The sequence below is a fragment of the Denticeps clupeoides genome, chromosome 6, assembly GCF_900700375.1.
Source record: "Denticeps clupeoides chromosome 6, fDenClu1.1, whole genome shotgun sequence".
Lineage (NCBI taxonomy): Eukaryota > Metazoa > Chordata > Actinopteri > Clupeiformes > Denticipitidae > Denticeps > Denticeps clupeoides.
The window spans coordinates 18563632-18585575 of record NC_041712.1 but is presented as its reverse complement, the minus strand read 5'-3'; the positions used below and the strand labels follow the sequence as shown (position 1 = coordinate 18585575).

Here is a 21944-nt window from a genome sequence, read left to right as displayed (position 1 = left end):
ATCTAGACCACTAATCGCCCTCCGGAGTGACAGTTTCTCAAACATTTGAAACCGGCAATGGTATTTTTAGGTTCCAACAGGGGATAGGAGTGATGTTGTCGGCGCTCTGTGGGAAGCGATTGCAGACAGAAGGATAATGTTGCTCTGACAGGAATACAATGCAAGTTTTACTACCGATCGTCTCACAACTGACAAAGGACTCCAGCCGTGTTCCCTATGTTAAAACTGCACAATATGCCTCAGTAATTTTGTGTACGTTTGAGAATATGTGCGTGTGTGTATGTGTAAACATGAGTGAGCGCGAGAAAAGATATATATGTGTGAGTGTGTGTCTGTGTGAATCTGAGAGAGCGAGAAACGATGTGTGTGTGTGTGTGTGTGTGTGTGTGTGTGTGTGTTTTTCTACTTTCAAAAACAATGTTCTGACCTGTCTTGGGAAAGCACTAATTCTGTTGTAGTGTTGTAGTGTTGTATCGTCTATTATTATAACTGATTTAATTTAGTTTTGTTTGGTTCATTTATCCGGTTTATCTCGAGTCTTGAGTTTGTTTAATATGTATTTTCAGTGGTAAAAGAAAGCTGAGGGTTGCACCTCATGAACTGAAATTACGCCACAGGCTTTGCTTCGAAAATATCTCCCTTGTTCGTATTAAGTACACTTAGCCACTGCTTTTCTAGTTTCTTATAAAACATAATGAATGTGCAGATATATAAATATACATATAGGGCTTCTTTAAGGGTATTTATAAGGGTATTATATAGAGAAAAAATATGTATAAACTACCTGTGCCAATCAGACTTTAAGACACCTCTAAGGCAAGTGATCATGTGTGCTTTAATGCGGGTGTTTGTATTTATCATGGCATCTCAAATGGATCATTATCATTAGCGTTCAGGGCGCCAGTCTCGAGTTGGCCTTATGTGGAACATGCCAATTAAAATGCCATTCTGCGGTGCCAAATTACAGACGGGTGACCAATTGAAGTAAAAAGGCTCGTCACAGTGTTTTCTGTCACTGATCTTCTAGTGGACAGATGGGCACCGTTATTCCAAAGGTTGTTATTGCTGCAAAATATCCAATAGGAGATGAGTTGGGTTGAGATCTGGAGGTTGAAGGTCATGTCACATCATTTTCATGTTCGTCAACTAACCAGTGACAGCGCTCCCATCAGTGCAGAAATGCTTCATCTACCGATAAGCGGGATCAGTTTGGCGAACTTTGTATTGATTTGCAGTGACCCGTCCCTCTGAAGGGGACAAGTGACAAAACAAAATTCCCCCAGCAAATTCGTTTGTCATGGATCCAGTTTTTCCTCTAATTTGTCACCTGCTTGTATATTCTGTAGTTACGAGTCGTGTCTGTGTGGTGCCAATTTCTCAGTATGAGGCCTTTAGTCTTGAGGCGAAACATCTGGCCACTCACGGGCGGGACACATTACTCCTCTCTGTCCCTGTGTGGTGACGGGTCCCATCTGCAGCTCTCCCCAAGCTGCAACTCCTGCCTCTACCAGATGGGCGCAGCACTTGGGCACTGTGAAAGTGACAGTACAAGCAAATATTATTTATTTCTTTGTTCTAAGCATAACAATTCTGATAAAAAGGGAAAAAAAGCGAGGGCGGGGCGGGAAAAGTTTATTAGAAAATACTGTTTTCAGTATAATCATAAGATTAAGAATTCTTACAATGCATGAGTGAATGAACGAATGAAGATGGATGATGGGCAGTGACATGGCAGACATTATTTTACTGAAATAAATGCTATAAGGCCCCTGATATGATCCATTTGAGAGGATTTGTAATAATGGACATGGTGCATCTGGCTTATGAAGACAGATTGTTTCTTTTCTAAACAGAAGTAGCGTAATGGAGAGGAATCACTCATCACTTCTCTTTTATACACTGTTACATTTCTGTCCTGAACTTTGCAGTAAAACCTTTTGTTTGCTTTACCGTACGTTTCGGATCCATTTCTTTCTGTCGATTGTCTCCATAAGCGCTTTTATGTGCTTTTGTCTTCTCTCTGTTTCTGCAAATCCTCGCCTTGCGCAGTGTCACCAGTGCAACGCTCAGAGAAAAGCTTCCTGCTGTGATCAGGGTCGTTAGCATGTGGCTATAAGTAGCATCTCGGTGGCCAGACCCGATCTGTAGTAGTCAGGGCCGTGCCACTGATATTGGTGTCCCTCCGCTTCAGCAGAGAGAGGTGCCACAGATGCCCTTCAGAGAGCCGCGGCGTCGTGTTTACTCAAACGCACACACTGGCTCCATTGTGCGTACGCCGCGGCTTCGCCACCAATTCGGCCACAGCTGGACCCTCTCCCTCAATGTGCCCTTGTTCCCGCCTGCCTCTACTTCATCACTGTCACTCCGAGGCCACAGCGCTCGGCTGCGCTCGGGCCCTTCTGCTGTACTGTACCCCGTCGGGGTGGTTTAGCCGGGCTCTGTAATCCCCTGGTGTTTCAGCTGCACTGCCTTCTCCATTATACCACAGTCACGTTTTTTTTTTTTAATGTTCTAATCCTTTTCTTTCCTCGAGAGAGTCAATAGCGCTGTGCTTTTCTTTGTGAGCTCATTTGACAACTAATTAGAGAACCCAGGATTACCTAAATTGGTCACTCAGCTCTCTGCAGTTCATTTAATATCTTCCCTTTAAAAAAAAAACCCTATACTTATGAACATTGTCCTAGATTTACTTCTTCTCTTATTTCAACATGTGTTCAGCCAGGGGTGCAACCAAAGATCTCCAGGAGTGAGCCCGTCCATGTATTATTATACATGTCCAATACAAGATGATTTGTGTCGAGTTGGGTTATTACATTTCTGAGTGTGTGAGAATGCAAGAATTGTAAACATTTTATGACGGACATTGTGTGCACATTCCTGCATGCACAGTAGTTGCACCCCTGTTTTCAGTCTAATATCATGTGCTCTTCTTATAAAAAACAGTATTGTACAACATTCTGAGCACAAATTAACCTGAATAATTTGGGCCAAAATAACGCACGTTTAGTGCATAATTGCAACACAAGAGTTCAAACAGTGCAAAATTAGTCTTGGAGAGGGTTGGGTACACAATAGTATTATGGTGTCTATGGCACCTCCTCCACCTGCTGCACGCTCTGCTCTGCAGGTAATGCATTAAGGCTCTTCACCCGTTTGGTGAGCAGCGGCGTAATCAGGCCGAACGCGCAGTTGGGCTTTGGGCTGCAGCTGGGGCAATACGGCCAAGATTATAGAATTTGGATTGGGATTTAGGTATGCAGCCTGGGATCTGCGGTGCCAACGCAGCTGTGTGGATCTCGCTGTGATTCGAAGCGTATCCCAGTGGGCATGTGGCCCGCCGCATTATGGGATGGCCTATATTAGGTTTATGAAATCAGCCGAGTTGACGGTGTTCGTTTGTGTAGCTAAATTACTCCAGATTTAAGCATCTGCATTAGATGATGGATTGGAGCTAATAAAAGAAATTTCACTGTATGGGCCTCAGTCAATGTCATTAAAGTCACCGGTTGCCACTTGTATAAGGTAGTGGCAGGTATCATACTACCTCTCTTCTGCCCACTTACCTGAACTGATTAGAGGTAATCAGACATGTCTGTTGCATAGAAGTGCGGTGGTGGTGGTGGCACCACTCTGCAAAAAAAAAAGGGGCGTTGTGTCTTTAAGATCGGCCCCGCGGGGTGAGCAGAGAGGGTCTGTCCATTGTTGGCCTGGACAAAAGCACGAGTCAGAATCATAAAAGAGACGTGAGAGATTAAACTTATCGCCATAACACAGCGCACTGAGCCGCCAAACTCCGCTCATCTCTAGCCACCTCCCACTTCTCTCTCATGGGTAAGTGTGTCTGCATTCTGATTGGAAACATGCAGTTGGGCTTATAAAATTATTTGCTTTTTGTTTTTTATCCACACTGGAAAATTGCTGCTTGTTGAATATTTTAAATACCCTTATCATTTACTGGGGATAGTTTGGTAATTAACGATTTCTTCATTTTACATGGTTCCCTTTTTGTAAGTACATTTGGGGTTGTGAGTTCTCATATATCAAGACATATCTTGATTTTCTCTATAGTAAATACTGCAGTGGAATGAAAAGCATGCGCATTATTTATCTGAAATGTTTGAATATCATTAATATTTTTTAAAAAGCTGGTGGAGCAGCACTTAAATGCACTAACTTCCAAGGCTGGACAGAGTGATTGGCTTCGGTTTACCTTATGCAAAGGTCATGAAGGGGTCATGTCAGGTCCTTGGACACAGACGCGCACATGATCGCTCACAATGAGCCTTTTTTCTTTTTCCCTCCTTCACATTTGAGCCATGTACAGACACACACACACTTACACACAGCACAATAAATCACACTGTGCGCCGATTCTGCATTGGTATCTAATGCCCATCGATGTCTGTGAGGATTCATTCTGATCATCGCTCATTTCTTATTGACTCACTTTGCATTCCCTGGTCTGATGATTTAAGCGTTCAGGTGATACCTTAACCCAGTCTAATGTTTAGAGCAGACAATGTGAAAGCAAAGGTTTTGCTTGACAGTTTATTAGACCTCAATTTTACAAGGAAAAGTCAATGTAATCACCTGTAACTGTAGATAAAGCTGATATGAACACATCTGCCATGCACATTTCAACACACCCCCTCTAAAATGGCGACAGTTTAATCCTGGTCTAAAAAGAATCTGGATGTCTACAGCAGCACTGGATGAAAGATCATTAATGTAATGTAGACAGAATTAAAGTCAACATTCATATCTGATGTCATGTCAAATCAAAATATCAAAACATGAACCGGTTTCCAAAATCTGCCTGGTGTCAGGCTTCATTATGCCCCATATAGAGGGTATTATAGAGGACATTCTATATCCTATTTTGTACATACGTACATATCTACTGAAAACAGCTCTGAGCATGAATTCCTCCAGACGAGGTTTTAACTAAATTATTTGAAGTCATTCACTGCACTGATGGCTGCAGTTTTTAGAATTTTTGTTTCAGCTCTTATGTCATATTAAATGAAGTGTTGTACAATGCAGATACTCTCTCAGCACCAGCTGAACGAGAATCCACATTAGTCTAAACTGCAGCCATCATCATTGTTGCACTTTTTAAACAACTTCTAACACATTTTTTAATCGCTTGCGTGTTTTAAAGAGTCAAACAGTTCCTTTAATCTCGCCGCAGCCGGCATGTAAAGTATCAGATAACCCAGATGCTGCGAATGCATCTGCTTGCATGCTGAATGTGCATTTCCATTCTATATAATTAAGCTGTTTTCCCTCGAGGTGTAAGGTTAACAGCTCTGCTTTGCAAAAAAAAAAAAGGAAAGAAGGATTTTTCTAATACTTCTGCTCTTATCTGATCCCTGCTTTGACCCAGTTCCAGGCCAAAAATCTCAAAAATTTTATGCATGCATACACACATAGACATGCACTGTTGGTTCTCAGTACACTGGGTGGTGTGGTGTGACGTACACCACTGGACCGGGTGTCTTGGTGCCAACAGAGGGGGCACCCTCGGGCACCTCTAGCCCATCTGAAGCCGGCTCTGTTGGTGTGTGTATATATGTGTGTGCTTGTAGATGGTTGCAGGGTGGCACCGTGGCCCACTTTGTTGCCATCACATTGCTCGCCTTTGTAACCTTACCTCACTCACACACAGAAACACACACGGTGCAGCCACTGCCACCCCGGTAAGACAAAGCCATTGTGTTTGCGGACTACAAAGGGGACATCTTAACCAGGCTGCCAAAGAGTAGGGCACCCCCTCCCGCACCCCCTCAACTGGGCCTGGCTCCTTCTGCCCTACAGTGAGGGGTGGGTTCAGGATACAGTGTAAGCAAGGGGGTGGGAGGACAAGAGAGTACGAGTGGGCTAACAAGTGGCATCTGGAAGCAGAAGCGCTGACAGACGCAAGGAGAGGGCGTTTTTTTTTTTTAACACTCCAAAAATTTAAGAGTGGCAACAGCGAGCCTTCTGCCGGAGAGGAACCCTGCTCCAGAACAATCCGGAAAACGAGCCTCTAGCCAGCGGGGGGGTGAATTGGCACGGACCCGGCTTTGGAACAATCTCTGAAGGGCTGGAGGCGTGAGTTTGCGGTCATCAGCAGCAGATGTTTCCAGTGAAGCAGCCATGGCTTTGCAAAGCCTTAGGTGTGCCTGGTACCCCCGCTGCTCCACCCACTGCCACTAACTGCCACCGGTGCCGCTCACTGCACTGCTGCGCCAGGCGCTGCTGAGATTTGTAGTTTTTAAAACGTTGGTTTTGTTTCGTTTTTTTTTTTTACCTGGTAATAGATTTTTGGGTTCTCGCTGTGCTAGCCTTTTCTGTTTTATTATCCTGCTTCCTGGCTGATCCAGGGCTTCTCTTGCTTTTTATATCATGTGCTAATAAGTACGTGTGTGTGTTGATGTGTTTCAGTTTTTCAGTCGAAAAGGTTAAAGGGAAAAAAAAAAAGAACGAAAAGTGCGTTAATCCAGAAGCAAATATGGACTAAATGTGTTTGCTTACTGGGACCACATCTGTGTAACTGTCAGCATGGTTGATCCTGGGCTCAGGGTATTTACTGAGTGTGTGCAGGTTGATAACTGATTTCCAGTCCAGCACATGTATAGTGCGCCATAGCACATATTGGTGTGTGTGTGTGTGTGTGTGTGTGTGTTTGTGCGGGTGTAGTTTGCACAGGCACTGACAAGGTATTTGGCTGTGTCGATGTGTGTGTGCGTGGTTTGTGCGGTGTGTGCGGTGGGTGTGTTGATATATTACTCCCCTGCAGGTTGTTACGACTGCTGTGTGCGCTGCCTGGGGGCAGTGCCCTATGCCAGTCTAGCCGCCACACTGCTCTGCTACGCGGGCGTGGCGCTCTTCTGCATTTGCGGGCACCAGGCACTGGGGCAGACCGAGACCCTCGTCGAGACGCACTTTGCTCGGAACATTCAGGATTACGTTGTCCTTGCGTCATTGTAAGTTCCACGTTTTTTTTTTATGCAGGGAAAGTGCCCTTTAATATATTGGGTCTCCTTAAGATTATTTAGGTGTCCTTGTGGTTTGTAACCTTGAAGGTCACAGTGAAGAATAATATAATCTGCCATCCTTTAATCAAAATAATCTGTTGCTTGTTAAAATGTATTTTGTAAAAATAAAATATTGCCTCAAGATAATGGATTTTATCACAAAGTCTTCAGCTCAGCTCTTCTGTCCTTTGAAATTGGGTGCTAATGTAAACTTTCCAGATATTGTCCATCATTTTAGAAATGTTCCACGTACCTTGAGCCTTTAACTTCTTGAGCAAATATGTGTGCCTTTTGGCCCTCGAAAGTGTATACATAACTACATCAAGGTCAAATAATTGGTCCTACAGAGTACATACTTTACAGTCTAATGTTTAGGCCATACCCGGGGGGATTTGACACCTACCGTACCGCTATTTCTGACAGTGAATGACAAATAGATGAGAGCGTTGTCGACATTAAAACTTGCCGCTGGCCAAGGACACTGGCCCAATATTGCATTATGCCAGGTCAAAGGTCACGGGCTCTTTTAGCTGTTTCTGGGATGCATTGTTAGGGTCACGGCTGGTTAGCTAGAGGGGAAAGAGGTTGTTCAGGGTAAATGTAAGGTAAATATCTTTCTTCCTTGTTACATTCAACAACAAAAAAAAAACGCAGGACACGGTGACAAGTGACCCAACATGTGAAAGCAGGGAATGGGCCAGATCCAGTAAAACTATCCAGCTTGTCAGGGGTCATGCATGAGTGTCAGAGCTGGGACCTTCTCACCCAATGCAGTGGATCTCATCATTTAAGCCTGACATGATGTGACTCTGGATCAGGATCTCTGTGGTGCTCTGTTCCATTGGTCTATAGCTCAGCGTGCTACTGGAATTGATCGGCTCCTCTAAGTCAGCTTCTGGCTGCGAATGCAGCGTTAAGAGATCTCTGCTTCTGTGCATTGCAGCATTAAGTACTTCCAGTATGTCATCTACGGCCTGGCATCCTTCTTCTTCCTGTACGGCATTCTGCTGCTGGCAGAGGGCTTCTACACCACCAGCGCCGTCAAGCAGAAGTTCGGGGAGTTCAGGAGCACGCAGTGCGGCCGCTGCCTCAGCCTGACGGTGTGTGTTTGTGTTTTACTGCGTCCTGTTTAATCTCATAACTGCTGCAGTTAACCAGAGGGCGTGTTTTAAAAGGTGCCATTTCAAATGCATAGATCTGTTTTTATAGCAGATGCGAACTTTTAAATGACCTCGTTTAGCTTCATGTGACCTTGACTCATTTCTGCCCCTCCCCAGTTCATTATTGTGACGTACATCCTGGCTATTATTTGGCTGGGGGTGTTCGCTTTCTCCGCCATCCCGGTCTACTTCTTCTACAACATGGCGGACACCTGCTACACCATCAACATCCTGTCTGAGACAACCACCAGCCTCAACCAGCATGCCTGGGTTTGCATGGATGCTAGGCAATATGGTACGTGAAGAAGTTAGCACAATGAATGCAGCCATTTTGTTTTGTGTACTTCCTTTTTTTGGTTTAACCTATGACAGAAATGTGATATTCACCACAACCAGAGACAATCCCTACGTAAGTAATGAGATGGACAGTGAAGGAGTTTTTTGGTTGATTCAGATGATGCATCTGAAATTGGGCACAACCTGATAATATATATATATATATTATAGCTGTATATATATATACCTTCTCATTCAATGTGATTTCTTTATGTTCATGACCATTTCCATTGGTAGATTCTCACTGAAGGCATCAAAACTCTGAATGAACACATGTGGAGTTATGTACTTAACAAAAAAAGGTGAAAACATGTTTTATATTCTAGTTTCTTTGCTCTGATTACTGCTTTGCACACTCTTGGCATTCTCTCGATGAGCTTCCAGAGGTCGTCACCTGAAATGGTTTTCCAACAGTCTTCAAGGAGTTCCCAGAGGTGTTTGGCCCCTTTGCCTTCACTCTGCGGTCCAGCTCAAACCAAACCATCTCGATTGGGTTCAGGTCCGGTGACTGTGGAGGTCAGGTCCACTTTTTGTTAAGTACATAATTCTACATGTGTTAATTCATAGTTTTGATGCCTGCAGTGAGAATCTACCAATGTAAATGGTCATGAAAATGAAGAAAACACATTGAATGAGGTGTGTCCAAACTTTTGGCCTGTACTGTGTTTGTGCGTGTGTGTGTGTGTGCGTGTGTGTGTGTATAAAACTGATTTCACACATTTCCCAACATGAGTCTAGCAGTAGCTTTGCATTTTTGTGCATTAGCATTTTATTGCTTTTTATATGCTTCTTATTCAAGAGGCTTTGCAAATTAGACTGTGTGTGAGTGCATTTGTGTGTGGCATATTAAACAATAAAGCATTTAATTATACGTGCATTTCTGCCTCTGCTAGCAGTGTAAGTGTTGCCATTTTGACACATTATTCTAATTGAGACCTCCTCACAGGGCTGCTCCCCTGGAGCGCTATGCCAGGAAAGGTCTGTGGAATGACCCTGGCATCCATCTGCAAAACCAAAGAGGTGAGAAAATCAGAAAAGCATCACAGATCCAGGAGAACAGTGGAACATTCAGAACATTCATTTTTTTCATTCTCGCTCTGTTCCTCTCACCCACCCTCTTTGCTGCAGCAATGAAACTGTTGGCTGGATTTCTGTTGAGCTGTGAAAGCGTGATGTTTTGCAGAGGTCTAATGGCATTGCACTTGTCTTGTGTTGGCAGTTCTTTGTGACCTATGACCTGTACGTTGCGGCATTTGCTGGGGCAGGGGTGACACTTCTGGCACTGGTGAGTGAAGACAGATGGCACCGGGAGTGATAATGTCAAAATATCCAACCACAGAACTTTTACAATCAGAACCTACACTGTTAATATGTAATATAATTACAGGAACGTGTTCACTTCAGTTCGCCACAATAAATAATTCATTATAAGACTCTTGTACCGCTTCAAGGAGAATGTTTGATCATGAGGACATTTGGCAGTAGCAAAAAATAATTAGACTTTTTTTAAACTTCTTTCCTCTTCTTTTTAAAATCTCAGTCATCAGGAAACACGAACCTGACAGTGACGCCTTTTTTCTCTTCAGGCCAAGTCTCCAGCAATCATCAGTTAAACTCGTCCTCAGTCGTGTGTGTTAAATGTGTCGTTTGCTGCTAATTAACCAAATATATTATTTCATTGTTTTATTAGGATGTCTAGTCAAATGTACAAACTGAATTCCCAACTGACCATTAGCCGACTACAAAGAAACAAGCATACAGGTCAAAATACAATATTTTGAAATGGGTCTTTTCTTTTCAGAATTTAATTGCAAAAGTTAGCTTTAAGATATGCATATTTATTACAAGTGTCTTAAATTATTAGAATGCCTGCAGTCAATCAACAAATTATTCAGAATACTAGAATGTCCAGCTTCTTCACTTGGTTCTGAAGGCTTGTCTTTTTTTAGGTCTGAAGACTATTGTTATTAAATTTGTAGAACAAATGACCTTTTTCATGAAATTGTAATTTTGGATGAACTAGAAGTAGGTTAGAGTAGGTTAGACGGTAACTGAAAGCAAATGAGTAGTATAAAGGCACCAAGTTCTTATAGTACAAATCTGAAGAATGCATGAAAAGGTACACATCTTATTCAGCTGGTTTCTCTTCTCGCCTTTTCTGTCTTGCACCTCTGCATCTTCAGACATAACTTGATCACTGGTCTTATTCTCACCGCACAATTGTACATTCTTATTCCATGTCTCTCTCTTTCTTCCCCATCTTTAGTTCCTCTATGTGGTAGCCACCACTTATAACTATGCAGTCCTGCGATTTCTGGGCAGGAAGGCGATGCGTTGCTAGGCACCATGTCTCTAGGCGCCCCATCTCATCCCTGATGCTTACTGCTGCGCTTTCCTCATCTCTGTCATCACGGCAATCGGGTCCATGGAGAAACCACCAAGGAGCGTCATGAAACTCTAATCCTGAGAAATGTGGCCTCGTTCGGGGGAAAACAGCAAGTCACCAGACAAGGCGCAACTCAACCCCATGCCATGCATGTTTCTGCTGCTTTCCCTAAAGGCCTAATTGTTTGTGGGGGGTCAGACTGAGAATTAGAGTGTCCCGGAGAGATGTGGCAGGCAGGTTTGGGATTAGAGTCAGGATCAGGGTTGAATCGAGCTTCTCTGCTTCCTGTGTCCAGCCTGCCTGGTGAGCATTTCGTTCGTTTTTTTTTCTCTTCAGGGATGGGGATTTCGGTGCCACTTATCACACCTTTTCTGTAAATCATGCAGCCTGTATGTGCGCCGCCACGTTTGATGTGAGCTTTTAATTTGAGCTTTATTACCAGGTTCCCGGTGTGGCCGCGGGACTGTGGCGTGCCGCGCTGTTGCACTGTCTCGCTTCCACCCCCCCCTCTCTCTTATCTGCGTGTCGAGCTCCTTCTTCTCCTTCTCCACGCTGTCTTTCTTTGGCTCTTTTCCCTTTTCTCTTCATTTAAATGCAGTCAGTTTTTCAGCAAGGGGGATTTGCATTAATGTCTGAAGTACAAGTGCTCTGTAGCCAAGCAATTTAAGCCAATTTTTATGCTACCATCAGATAAAAAATATAATACTGGATAGAAGCTTTTAAAACATTCCTATTCCCCATTTGAAAAAAACTGATTCGACTTTCTAAACCCTTTGCGTGTCTTTTCCCATTGCTTTCTTTCTCTAAATAATGAAAATTTGGTATTTAGATCATGTGTTGACTAATTGCTAATAAGCCAGAGAGAGCATGTATGAGAACGGACAGCCTGGACCGTTCCTGACGAAGGGAATGAAAGTAAACGCGGAAAATGAGAAGGAAACGTCAACCATGGAGACTGACGCGGGCAAATGGCAGGCTGCGCCAGGGTCCTCAGCACACTGACGGAATGTAATCTGTGGGCAGCCGCCTCTGAAGCACCCCTTACGGTTCGCCCCTTGCTTTGTTCATGATGTATTGTAGTAAGAACCGACCTACACAAGCTGATATGTAAACAGCGAGTTACAACTAACCATAGTTCAAACGCAGACCCTTTCAACAATGGTGCTATGTATACTGTACATATATATAAACCAAATGAACATAGTTGTGTTAATAATATGTTAATATTGAACGCAGTTGGGAGTATTCGCTCTTACACAGAAGAGTTTAGGCTCACCCTTTCCTTTGTGAACCTGCCGTGTCTGTACTAAAGTGGATTTCTGTAAATCTGACTGTGTATTGATCCTCAATTAAAGTTCAGTTTCAGCCTTCGGCTCTTGCACTTTTTCTTTTTTTTTTTTAAATTAAGTTCAAATGATTGGGCTTCACACAAGTTTTCAGTGCATTCAGTCTGAATGCCAATATATAAAGGTTAAAATATATTTAATATACAGCAGACAAGTATAGTATTCAAGACAATTAAAACAACAGCATATTTTTAATACTGTAAATTCAATTCAAACAGACAAAAGACAAATGTTCTTTTTAAAAAAAAAATCACGAAAAGTAGAGGCTACACACCTGAGGGCTGGCATAACCCTTTGATTGAAAGAACCCTGCCCTAGTGCCCTGATCCCTAGAAGATGTTAGAAAAATAGACTGAATCTGAATTCCTGGTGGTGGCTGTTTCACTCCCACCATCCTAGAACGATCCTAGTGTGATTAATGAGTTCAGAAGGCTGCATCAAAGCAGCTTTCACAGTGAACAATGTCATGGTGAAAGTAAATGGGAGTATCCAGTTCACCCAAAGGCTTTTGGCAGCATCCACACTACAAAAAAAACAACAGTTAATTCAACCTTTTTTCTCAATTTATTTCTAATACAAAAGAAAAACAGATAAATAGGCGTACCTTGAAGCAGTCAGGATGGCAGCAGATTGTAGGATTGCTAACAAGGATCCTGACGTTGCTATTGATCAACCCATTACAGTAAGTGCATACAGACTTGGCCTTGATTCTGCAACGTCAAGATCAGCACTGTCTTTTAATTAATGAATCGATAATTAACATCAAGGAATAGAAAACTGTTATGATTTCTGATCAATGGAATATATGTTTTGTGGTCTGTACTTACACGGTTGGGACTTCTGGAGTTTTGACCTGCTGCTCGGTTCTGCAACATTAAAAATGGTCTTAAAATGCAACATTGGTGAACTCTAATGAAACTTAAATATATGGAGCACTGTGTAAAACTCAATATCGATTACATCTTCTTCCAGATGTTTCCTTTATATTTGACCAACTCACTTGAGTTCAACATTGACTGCCTGCTTTGCAGAAGTTGCTTTCATTATGGGAACCTCCGCTGATGGTGTAGCCAATTCTTTGACACCATTCTTAATGCAAGGCTGAGTGCTTTCAGTTGTAGATGTTGTAGAAGGTATGACTTTTTCTTCACAATGAGGTGTCATCAAAGAGTCACCTGATGATTTCACTTTAGATTGTTCTGGACTTTTCTGAACCACAATGCTCTCAACTTTTTCAGAAGAGTTCTGGGCTGGTACTGCTTGTTCCACAAGGCCAGTCTTGAGAAGAGAGCTTTTCTCTGTTGGTGTATTTTTAACAGATATTTGACTCTCTGCAGGTCCCACTGTGGGGTTTTTAGGTATTTCCTTTACAAGAGTTTTGGCTACTTCTTTTACAGGTGTGACATCAGGTATTTTGGCCACTTCCTTCTCAGGTGTGACATCAGCAGTTTTAGCCACTTCCTTTACAGCTGTGACATCAGGGGTTTTGGCCACCTCCTTTACAGATGTGACATGAGAAATTTTTGCTACTTCCTTTACAGTTGTGACATCAGGCATTTTGGCCACTTCCTTCTCAGGTATGACATCAGGAGTTTTAAACAATTTCTTTACAGGTGTAACATCAGGAGTTTTAGTTACATCCTTTACAGGTGAGAAATCAGAGGTTTTGGCCACCTCCTTTACAAGTGTGACATCAGGAGTTTTGGCTACTTCCTTTACAGGGGTGACATCAGGAGTTTTGGGCACTTCCTTTACAGGTGTGACATCAGGGGTTTTAGACACTTCCTTTACAGGTGTGACATCAGGAGTTTTAGCCACTTCCTTTACAGGTGAGAAATCAGAGGTTTTGGCCACCTCCTTTACAAGTGTGACATCAGGAGTTTTGGCTACTTCCTTTACAGGGGTGACATCAGGAGTTTTGGTCACCTCCTTTACAAGTATGACATCAGGAGTTTTGGCTACTTCCTTTACAGGTGTGACATCAGGAGTTTTGGGCACTTCCTTTACAGGTGTGACATCAGGGGTTTTAGACACTTCCTTTACAGGTGTGACATCAGGAGTTTTAGCCACTTCCTTTACAGGTGAGAAATCAGAGGTTTTGGCCACCTCCTTTACAAGTGTGACATCAGGAGTTTTGGCTACTTCCTTTACAGGGGTGACATCAGGAGTTTTGGTCACCTCCTTTACAAGTATGACATCAGGCGTTTTGGCCACTTCCTTTACAGGTGTGACATCAAGAGTTTTGGGCACTTCCTTTACTGCTTGTAAGTAAAGGACATCAGGCGTTTTGGCCACTTCCTTTACAGGTGTGACATCAGGAGTTTTGGGCACTTCCTTTACTGCTTGTAAGTAAAGGACATCAGGCGTTTCGGCCACTTCCTTTACAGGTGTGACATCAGGAGTTTTGGCTACTTCCTTAACAGGTGTGACATCAGGTGTTTTAACTACTTCCTTTACAGGTGTGACATCAGGGGCTTTAGACACTTCTTTTACAGGTGTGACATCAGGAGTTTTGGGCACTTCCTTTACAGGTGTGACATCAGGGGCTTTAGACACTTCTTTTACAGGTGTGACATCAGGAGTTTTGGGCACTTCCTTTACAGGTGTGACATCAGGGGCTTTAGACACTTCTTTTACAGGTGTGACATCAGGAGTTTTGGGCACTTCCTTTACTGCTTGTAAGTAAAGGAAACCCGGCGTTTTGGCCTCTTCCTTTACAGATGTGACCACAGGTGTTTTGGGCACTTCCTTTACAGGTGTGACATCAGGAGTTTTGGCTACTTCCTTTACAGGTGTGACATCAGGGGTTTTGTCTACTTCCTCTATTGGTGTGATATCAGGAGTTTTGGCTACTTCCTTTGCAGGTGTGACATCAGAAGTTTTGATCACATCCTTTATAGCTGTGACATCAGGACTTTTGGCCACATCCTTTACTGGTGTGACATCAGGCGTTTTGGCTACTTCCTTTATTGGTGTGACATCAGGGGTTTTGCCCACTTCCTTCACAAGTGTGACATCAGGTGTTTTAACGACTTCCTTTACAGGTGTGACATCAATAGTTTTGGTCACTTCTTTCACAGGTGTGACATCAGATGTTTTAATGACTTCCTTTACAGGTGTGACATCAATAGTTTTGGCCACTTCCTTCACAGGTGTTACCACCGGTGTTTTAACGACTTCCTTTGCAGGTGTGACATCAAGAGTTTTGGCCACTTCTTTCACAGGTGTGACAACAGAGTTTTTAACTACTTCCTTCACAGGGGCGACATCAGGTGCTTTGGCCACTTCCTTCACAGGTGTGACATCAGGTGTTTTAATGACTTCCTTTACAGGTGTGACATCTAAAGTTTTGGCCACTTCTTTCACAGGTGTGACATCAGGTGTGTTGGAAACTTCCTTCACAGGGGTGACATCAGGTATTTTAACTACTTCCTTCACAGATGTGACATCAGGTATTTTGGCCACTTCCTTCACAGATGTGACATCAGGTATTTTGGCTACTTCCTTTACAGGTGTGACATCAGACATTTTGGGCTCTTCCTTTGCAGGTGTGACATTAGGAGTTATGGCTACTTCCTTTACAGGTGTGGCATCAGGGGCTTTGGAAACTTCCTTCACAGGTGTGACATCAGGTGTTTTAACGACTTCCTTTACAGGTGTGACATCAGTAGTTTTGGCCACTTCCTTCACAGGTGTGACATCAGGTGTTTTAATTACTTCCTTCACAGGTGTGACATCAGGTGTTTTAACGACTTCCTTTACAGGTGTGACATCAATAGTTTTGGCCACTTCCTTCACAGATGTGACATCAGGTCTTTTAAGTACTTCCTTCAGAGGTGTGACATCAGGTGTTTTAACTACTTCCTTCACAGGGGTGACATCAGGTGTTTTAACTACTTCCTTCACAGGGGTGACATCAGGTGTTTTAACTACTTCCTTCACAGGTGTGACATCAGGGGTTTTGGCCACTTCCTTCACAGGTGTGACATCAGATGTTTTAATGACTTCCTTTACAGGTGTGACATCAATAGTTTTGGCCACTTCCTTCACAGGTGTTACCACCGGTGTTTTAATGACTTCCTTTGCAGGTGTGACATCAAGAGTTTTGGCCACTTCTTTCACAGGTGTGACATCAGAGTTTTTAACTACTTCCTTCACAGGGGCGACATCAGGTGCTTTGGCCACTTCCTTCACAGGTGTGACATCAGGTGTTTTAATGACTTCCTTCACAGGTGTGACATCAGGTGTTTTAATTACTTCCTTCACAGGTGTGACATCAGGTGTTTTAACGACTTCCTTTACAGATGTGACATCAATAGTTTTGGCCACTTCCTTCACAGATGTGACATCAGGTCTTTTAAGTACTTCCTTCAGAGGTGTGACATCAGGTGTTTTAACTACTTCCTTCACAGGGGTGACATCAGGTGTTTTAACTACTTCCTTCACAGGGGTGACATCAGGTGTTTTAACTACTTCCTTCACAGGTGTGACATCAGGGGTTTTGGCCACTTCCTTCACAGGTGTGACATCAGATGTTTTAATGACTTCCTTTACAGGTGTGACATCAATAGTTTTGGCCACTTCCTTCACAGGTGTTACCACCGGTGTTTTAATGACTTCCTTTGCAGGTGTGACATCAAGAGTTTTGGCCACTTCTTTCACAGGTGTGACATCAGAGTTTTTAACTACTTCCTTCACAGGGGCGACATCAGGTGCTTTGGCCACTTCCTTCACAGGTGTGACATCAGGTGTTTTAATGACTTCCTTTACAGGTGTGACATCAAAAGTTTTGGCCACTTCTTTCACAGGTGTGACATCAGGTGTGTTGGAAACTTCCTTCACAGGGGTGACATCAGGTATTTTAACTTCTTCCTTCACAGGGGTGACATCAATAGTTTTGGATACTTCTTTTAGAGATGGGACATCAGGCAACTTCACTACAGTTTCAGCTACTGGCACTGCAGGTGTCTTTATTGCATATTGCATATTTTCTGCTGGTAGTGTTTTGACAGGGTTCACTTGAGTAGCATCACTGGCAACAAATAAAACAAGTGATTCAATACAATCCACATTACAAAAAAGTCATAATATATTATTTTTTATGTCTTTGTAATATTATGTTATGCCTATTTGTACATTTATGTTCAGTGGGCAAACTACAACAGTCTTAGATATGTAGAAAACATTCATTTTTTTCTGAGATTTGTAATATCATCTGATATCATTTTGATTATCTGTTGTGTGTTACCTTTTTGATGATTCAAGGTTTGGGCCTTGAGCTCCTGCTGCACTTTTCTTTGACTCTGTCTCACCTACTACTTTTATCCTTAAAAAATAGATATATTTCATTCACAGTTCACTTTAAAGTATCAGTATCATCAACAGCCTTGAACAATATTACCTTTTGGCATAATAGGGAGGATTGTCCTTACTTGTTGGGACAGTGGGAGACCTGCCAATGTAACCACATATGAAATACAACACCCAAGGTTGATGCTTAAAATCAAACACAGTAAGATATGTACCCACACATGAGGAAATGTCAGACACCTACTCAAATTTCTTGAGAGCTGACAAAACATATGAATTTTGACGAGCTCCTACTAGTTTCTCTTGGTTGGGGGCCTTGGTTCTGATGGAAATTGGTGCAAAGAGAAAATTAAGTGTTATTATAGCCTTAGCAGTGTAGTTTAGATACAGTCAGTGCCAACAATAGTAGGTGTGGAGACGTAAATGCCATTATTTCAGATTCAGATTACATGACAATCATGTGCTCAAAGCATTCAAACCATATTTGACATTGTGATGTTGTCTTTAATGTCAGTGTGAAGAAATGTCTGTAATTTCATGCCTCACCGACTGTTGGAGATTGGGTTCTCGGGGCTTAGACCTAGATTTGTGCCATCAGCTGGTAAGGATCCAGATCCAGAAGGAGAGGTGGGGCTGTGACTGGTGATTGGAGTGATTTGGAGCTTTGATGGTATATCTGGTTTCCTACGAAGCAAAAGTGAAAGAGAAGAGAACAATAAGCATTTGTAACAAAATTCTGAGGAATTTTATTATTTTTTTTATACACAGTGTATGTATATAATATATAAAGTGGTAAATAACATAATTAGCCTACTAAACTATGAAATTGCTATATAATGGCTGTAATGTTGCTCTGCTGGTTACCATGGCTTTGTCTTCTCCTCTGTATCTGGCTGGCAATGGATCCAGCAGCTGTCCGCCTTCACCAAGGTGCGTACCTTCATTGTCCGTAACACTGCCTGTCTGTCCACATCTAGAGCATGCAACACACAGCATTCTCTGTCCAGATGCCTTTCCAAATGGAACGAGGCACCCAAACACACAGCATTCAGTGCTCATTCAGACCACAGCAGTGGCAGCCTTCAGCATGGCCTGTAATCTATGGGGATTTTCAGACTATTTGAGTGTAATGCTTGGATTCCCAGTTCAGACTTTACTGGCCAATTAACAGCTCCAGAAGTCGCTGTGTTGGAACAAAGGCGAGAATTCAGTGCACTCTGTCCCAGCAGGGCAGCATCTGATCCAACAGCGTGTGACAAAAACAGAACCTGTGTGTTGTGGAAGTCACTGAAGTGTTCCAAGTAACCAATGGAAATCAGAAGTGAGAGATTTGACAATAATTGTAGAGGGTAAAAATAATGGCATATAACTAAAGTGTGTGCAATATCTCATCATTCATTTATTTTGAATGGTTTAATTTTTGGCACATATGTGTATAGATTCTGTGAGTTTATCTGGAAAAGAGATCAGCTTACCTTTACTGGCCATGATTGGACTTCACCTGGGGTAAACATATAGAGAACAATAAAATACAACTGGCATGAAAACCTTACCCTTAAAAAAAAGAAATTCAAATGATAATAAACTAATCATATTTCCATACAAATATTGCACAAAATTCTTAAGAATTAAAGCTATGTATATCACAAACATGTACTGTACATAATGTTATAGTAATGGTAACACACACTCTGCAAGCCGGAAAGTACGCTGAGACATTTATTACAGTTTCTTCAAAATTGAAGAATTCTAAAACTAAAAGTATTGAGTGTGTAAATAGGGTTGACATTAATGTGGCATGTCAGTAGTGTAGGAACAGAAAGACTAGTAGTCGCTTCTCGGATCTCAGTTAGATGAGTGTGCAGCCTTAGGCACCATTTCCCCAGAAACAAATACTAGAAATACCAAGACAAAGGCTCTCATCCGCTAAGTATGTCCAAAGTGCCCGAGGTGAATGAACTCCAGCTTTAGTTAACCTGCAGTATGCCGGGGGATGAAGAGTCCGTATGTAAACATTGCTGAGCCTCAGGGAAATAATGTGCTGTTTGCCGCCTACGGGCCGCTGCACCATTTCATCACAATACAATACTTTACACGCCTGACATCGCAGCACTAACCAAAAAGCAGGTATTGCTACATTCCAGCAAGTTTGTTTTGTTGAAACGCATGCACACGTAAGAAAATGAGCCTTTTTCATTGTGTTTTTTTTTTTTTTATTTCATCACATTTAAAAAAAAAACTAAGCCCAACATAACATTGCCCTGTCAGTTTATTGCTGTCACAGTAGTTATAGGCAGCGCGTGGGCCTCTTCAGCATCACGAGCACGGAGCTTTTGTACTACAGAGGACCCTGACGGCCCGGCAGGCCCGTTAATGCAGAATAGAGGCAGAGAAGCAGCGCTGGCTAATTTTAGCGCACCTGCACAACTGACCCCGGCGCCGTACTGTCACATTCGTCCGAAATAATGCCCAACTATTACGCAGTCAAGTCATTTTTTTTCTCCGTTAACTGCGAGTAGCAAAATCGTGAGTCACAATTGCATAATCACAGTGATAGCAGCAAGTGTACTGTAATAATTGCATGAGCATAATTATACAGCCATAATTACATTACCATGTAATTAGCATTCAGTGCTGGTCAAAATCATGTCCGCTGTGCGAAGCGAAGGCGCGCATTTCTTATTATTCAGTTGCATCTGTGGTCAGCTGTATCAGTTTTCCCAACCTCTTTAAAGGCCGTCCAAAGGCAGTTAATGCCTCTGAGAAGCTACAGCATCCGCCTGGCTGCTAATTACTGACTTTCGTGCTACGCATTCATTTGCTGGAGACCAGTGGGGGAAAAAAAGAAACACAATGAAGATTCATCACATCAACAGCCTGAGTAGAGACTTATTCCTGTTCTTTTTATCCTCAAGATTAAATCAAAGGCATTTTATCCAAATCTTACATTTTATTGATGTCACATTCACTAGAGACAATCTTATATTTTGTTTTATTACCATGATGTTTGAAACAAAAAAAACGAGCTACACATGCAAACAATGAAGAAAGACAGAAAGACAGAAAGAAAGAAAGAAAGAAAGACAGAAAGAAAGAAAGAAAGAAAGAAGGAAGGAAAGAAGTTCGGACCAATGTGTGGTCAGAGGTTCTAACCTGTGCACATCCAGTTGTGCCTGTGTAACCAGTGTGTGTGGTAGTGTGTGAAGCGCACTGTCAGGTGCTGCTGCAATCGCTCAGAGTCAGGTTTCCTGTGAGGCAGAAGAGACTGAAACAAGCTGAGAATGAGCCAGGGGAGGGTTTTTATCATACCGATCACACTTCCTCCCACCTGCATGTATGCACACACACACACACACACGCTACACAAAAATGGAAGTGTAAATTTAAGGGGAAAAAACAATCAAGAAATAACAGATGGGAGGAGGGGAAGCTTGAAGTTTGTGTGTGTGTGTGTGTGTGTGTGTGTGTGTGTGTGTGTGTGTGTGTGTGTGTGTGTGTCTTCACACTACTGGGTGAAAGCTCCCCAAATCCAATTTCTGCTGACATGCGACATGGGTCAGATGTCTTATTTTTCTAAGCAGCATGAACACAAGCGCCTGATCTTTTCAAATCTGATTTCAGACACTTTCGTATGCAGTTCTGGAGTTGGCTGGACCAGGTCAGGTTGGATTTCATTGACACCTACATGTGATGTTATTGCGCCTCCATATGTGGGTCATGTCACACCAATGGTAGATAAACATTACTTTCCAATGTGTCGCTATGTTAAGAAAGAAACACTTTTGAAAAAGCGAACTGATTCATGATTTTCTGATATGATGCTTGGCAATCCTCAGTGGAGAATGTCCCATATTACTTAGTGGAAGGTTAGTTTTTGTTGATATTATAGACACGTGTATTTAACTGTCCTATTATCTGTATCTGTAAAAATAAATGAATGAATTAATTAATTAATTAAAAATCTGTATCAGAAAAGTAGGTCATGGTTCTTTTATCATGGCCTTGATGCATTAGTACATTACAGAAAGAGCTTAGCTTTATTGTGCAGCAAATACAATATTATGAATATTTGAAGCAAAACTAGGATCAGAGCTTTAATTAACATAATCAAAACACCAACATTAGGAGAAGAAGAAAAAAACATCCAGAACCTGAACTGGGCCAATTGGCCAAAACTGCAGACCATCTAATCATTGGTCAAAATGGTCCAGGGCACTGTAAGTTTGTATGCACTGTGTGCACTGTGAGTGTGTGTGTGTGTGTGTGTGTGTGTGTGCATACGATGGGTGAATGGTGGGCCGGCAGAGGAGACATTTTGTTCTGAATCCAGAGACAACAAGGTGGGTAACACACTTGCCTTTGAACCAGAAGACCCAGGTTCAAATCC

The 21944-nt window shown here is 42.4% G+C and overlaps 2 protein-coding genes across 6 annotated transcripts; one reads left to right on the top strand and one right to left on the bottom strand.

Moving 5' to 3' along the window:
* Positions 1-3675: 3675 nt before the first annotated feature.
* plp1b (proteolipid protein 1b) lies at positions 3676-12274 on the top strand. Of its 2 annotated transcripts, none has more exons than XM_028982305.1 (7): positions 3676-3831; positions 6782-6968; positions 7963-8119; positions 8297-8474; positions 9462-9535; positions 9735-9800; positions 10782-12274. In XM_028982305.1, exons 1-7 carry the CDS (start codon positions 3828-3830, stop codon positions 10854-10856), a joined length of 741 nt encoding a protein of 246 aa, XP_028838138.1. In that variant the 5' UTR covers positions 3676-3827; the 3' UTR covers positions 10857-12274. The 2 variants fall into 2 exon arrangements, with proteins under 2 accessions (XP_028838138.1, XP_028838137.1); XM_028982304.1 differs by lacking the exon at positions 3676-3831 and adding an exon at positions 3932-6158.
* Positions 12275-12334: 60 nt separating this feature from the next.
* LOC114793119 (titin-like) lies at positions 12335-20823 on the bottom strand. Of its 4 annotated transcripts, none has more exons than XM_028984830.1 (12): positions 20711-20823; positions 19033-19058; positions 18422-18530; positions 18104-18241; positions 17802-17879; positions 17649-17699; positions 17496-17573; positions 14627-17279; positions 13248-14545; positions 13075-13113; positions 12852-12957; positions 12335-12770 (listed from the first exon to the last, which is right to left on the bottom strand). In XM_028984830.1, exons 2-12 carry the CDS (start codon positions 19043-19045, stop codon positions 12672-12674), a joined length of 4662 nt encoding a protein of 1553 aa, XP_028840663.1. In that variant the 5' UTR covers positions 19046-19058; positions 20711-20823; the 3' UTR covers positions 12335-12671. The 4 variants fall into 4 exon arrangements, with proteins under 4 accessions (XP_028840663.1, XP_028840661.1, XP_028840659.1 ...); XM_028984828.1 differs by having other exon boundaries at positions 13248-14842; positions 14915-17279; XM_028984826.1 differs by having other exon boundaries at positions 13248-17279.
* Positions 20824-21944: the final 1121 nt, after the last annotated feature.

Excerpts from the sequence above, each read along its gene's own strand:
- plp1b (XM_028982304.1), top strand. The coding sequence starts at position 6,119 with ATGTTTCCAGTGAAGCAGCCATGGCTTTGCAAAGCCTTAG. Across the intron at positions 6,159-6,781 it reads ATGGCTTTGCAAAGCCTTAG|GTTGTTACGACTGCTGTGTG; the intron begins GTGTGCCTGGTA and ends ACTCCCCTGCAG. Across the intron at positions 8,120-8,296 it reads GCCGCTGCCTCAGCCTGACG|TTCATTATTGTGACGTACAT; the intron begins GTGTGTGTTTGT and ends GCCCCTCCCCAG.
- LOC114793119 (XM_028984826.1), bottom strand. Across the intron at positions 18,242-18,421 it reads GAGGAGAAGACAAAGCCATG|GAAACCAGATATACCATCAA; the intron begins GTAACCAGCAGA and ends TTTGCTTCGTAG. Across the intron at positions 17,574-17,648 it reads CCTCCCTATTATGCCAAAAG|GATAAAAGTAGTAGGTGAGA; the intron begins GTAATATTGTTC and ends CTATTTTTTAAG.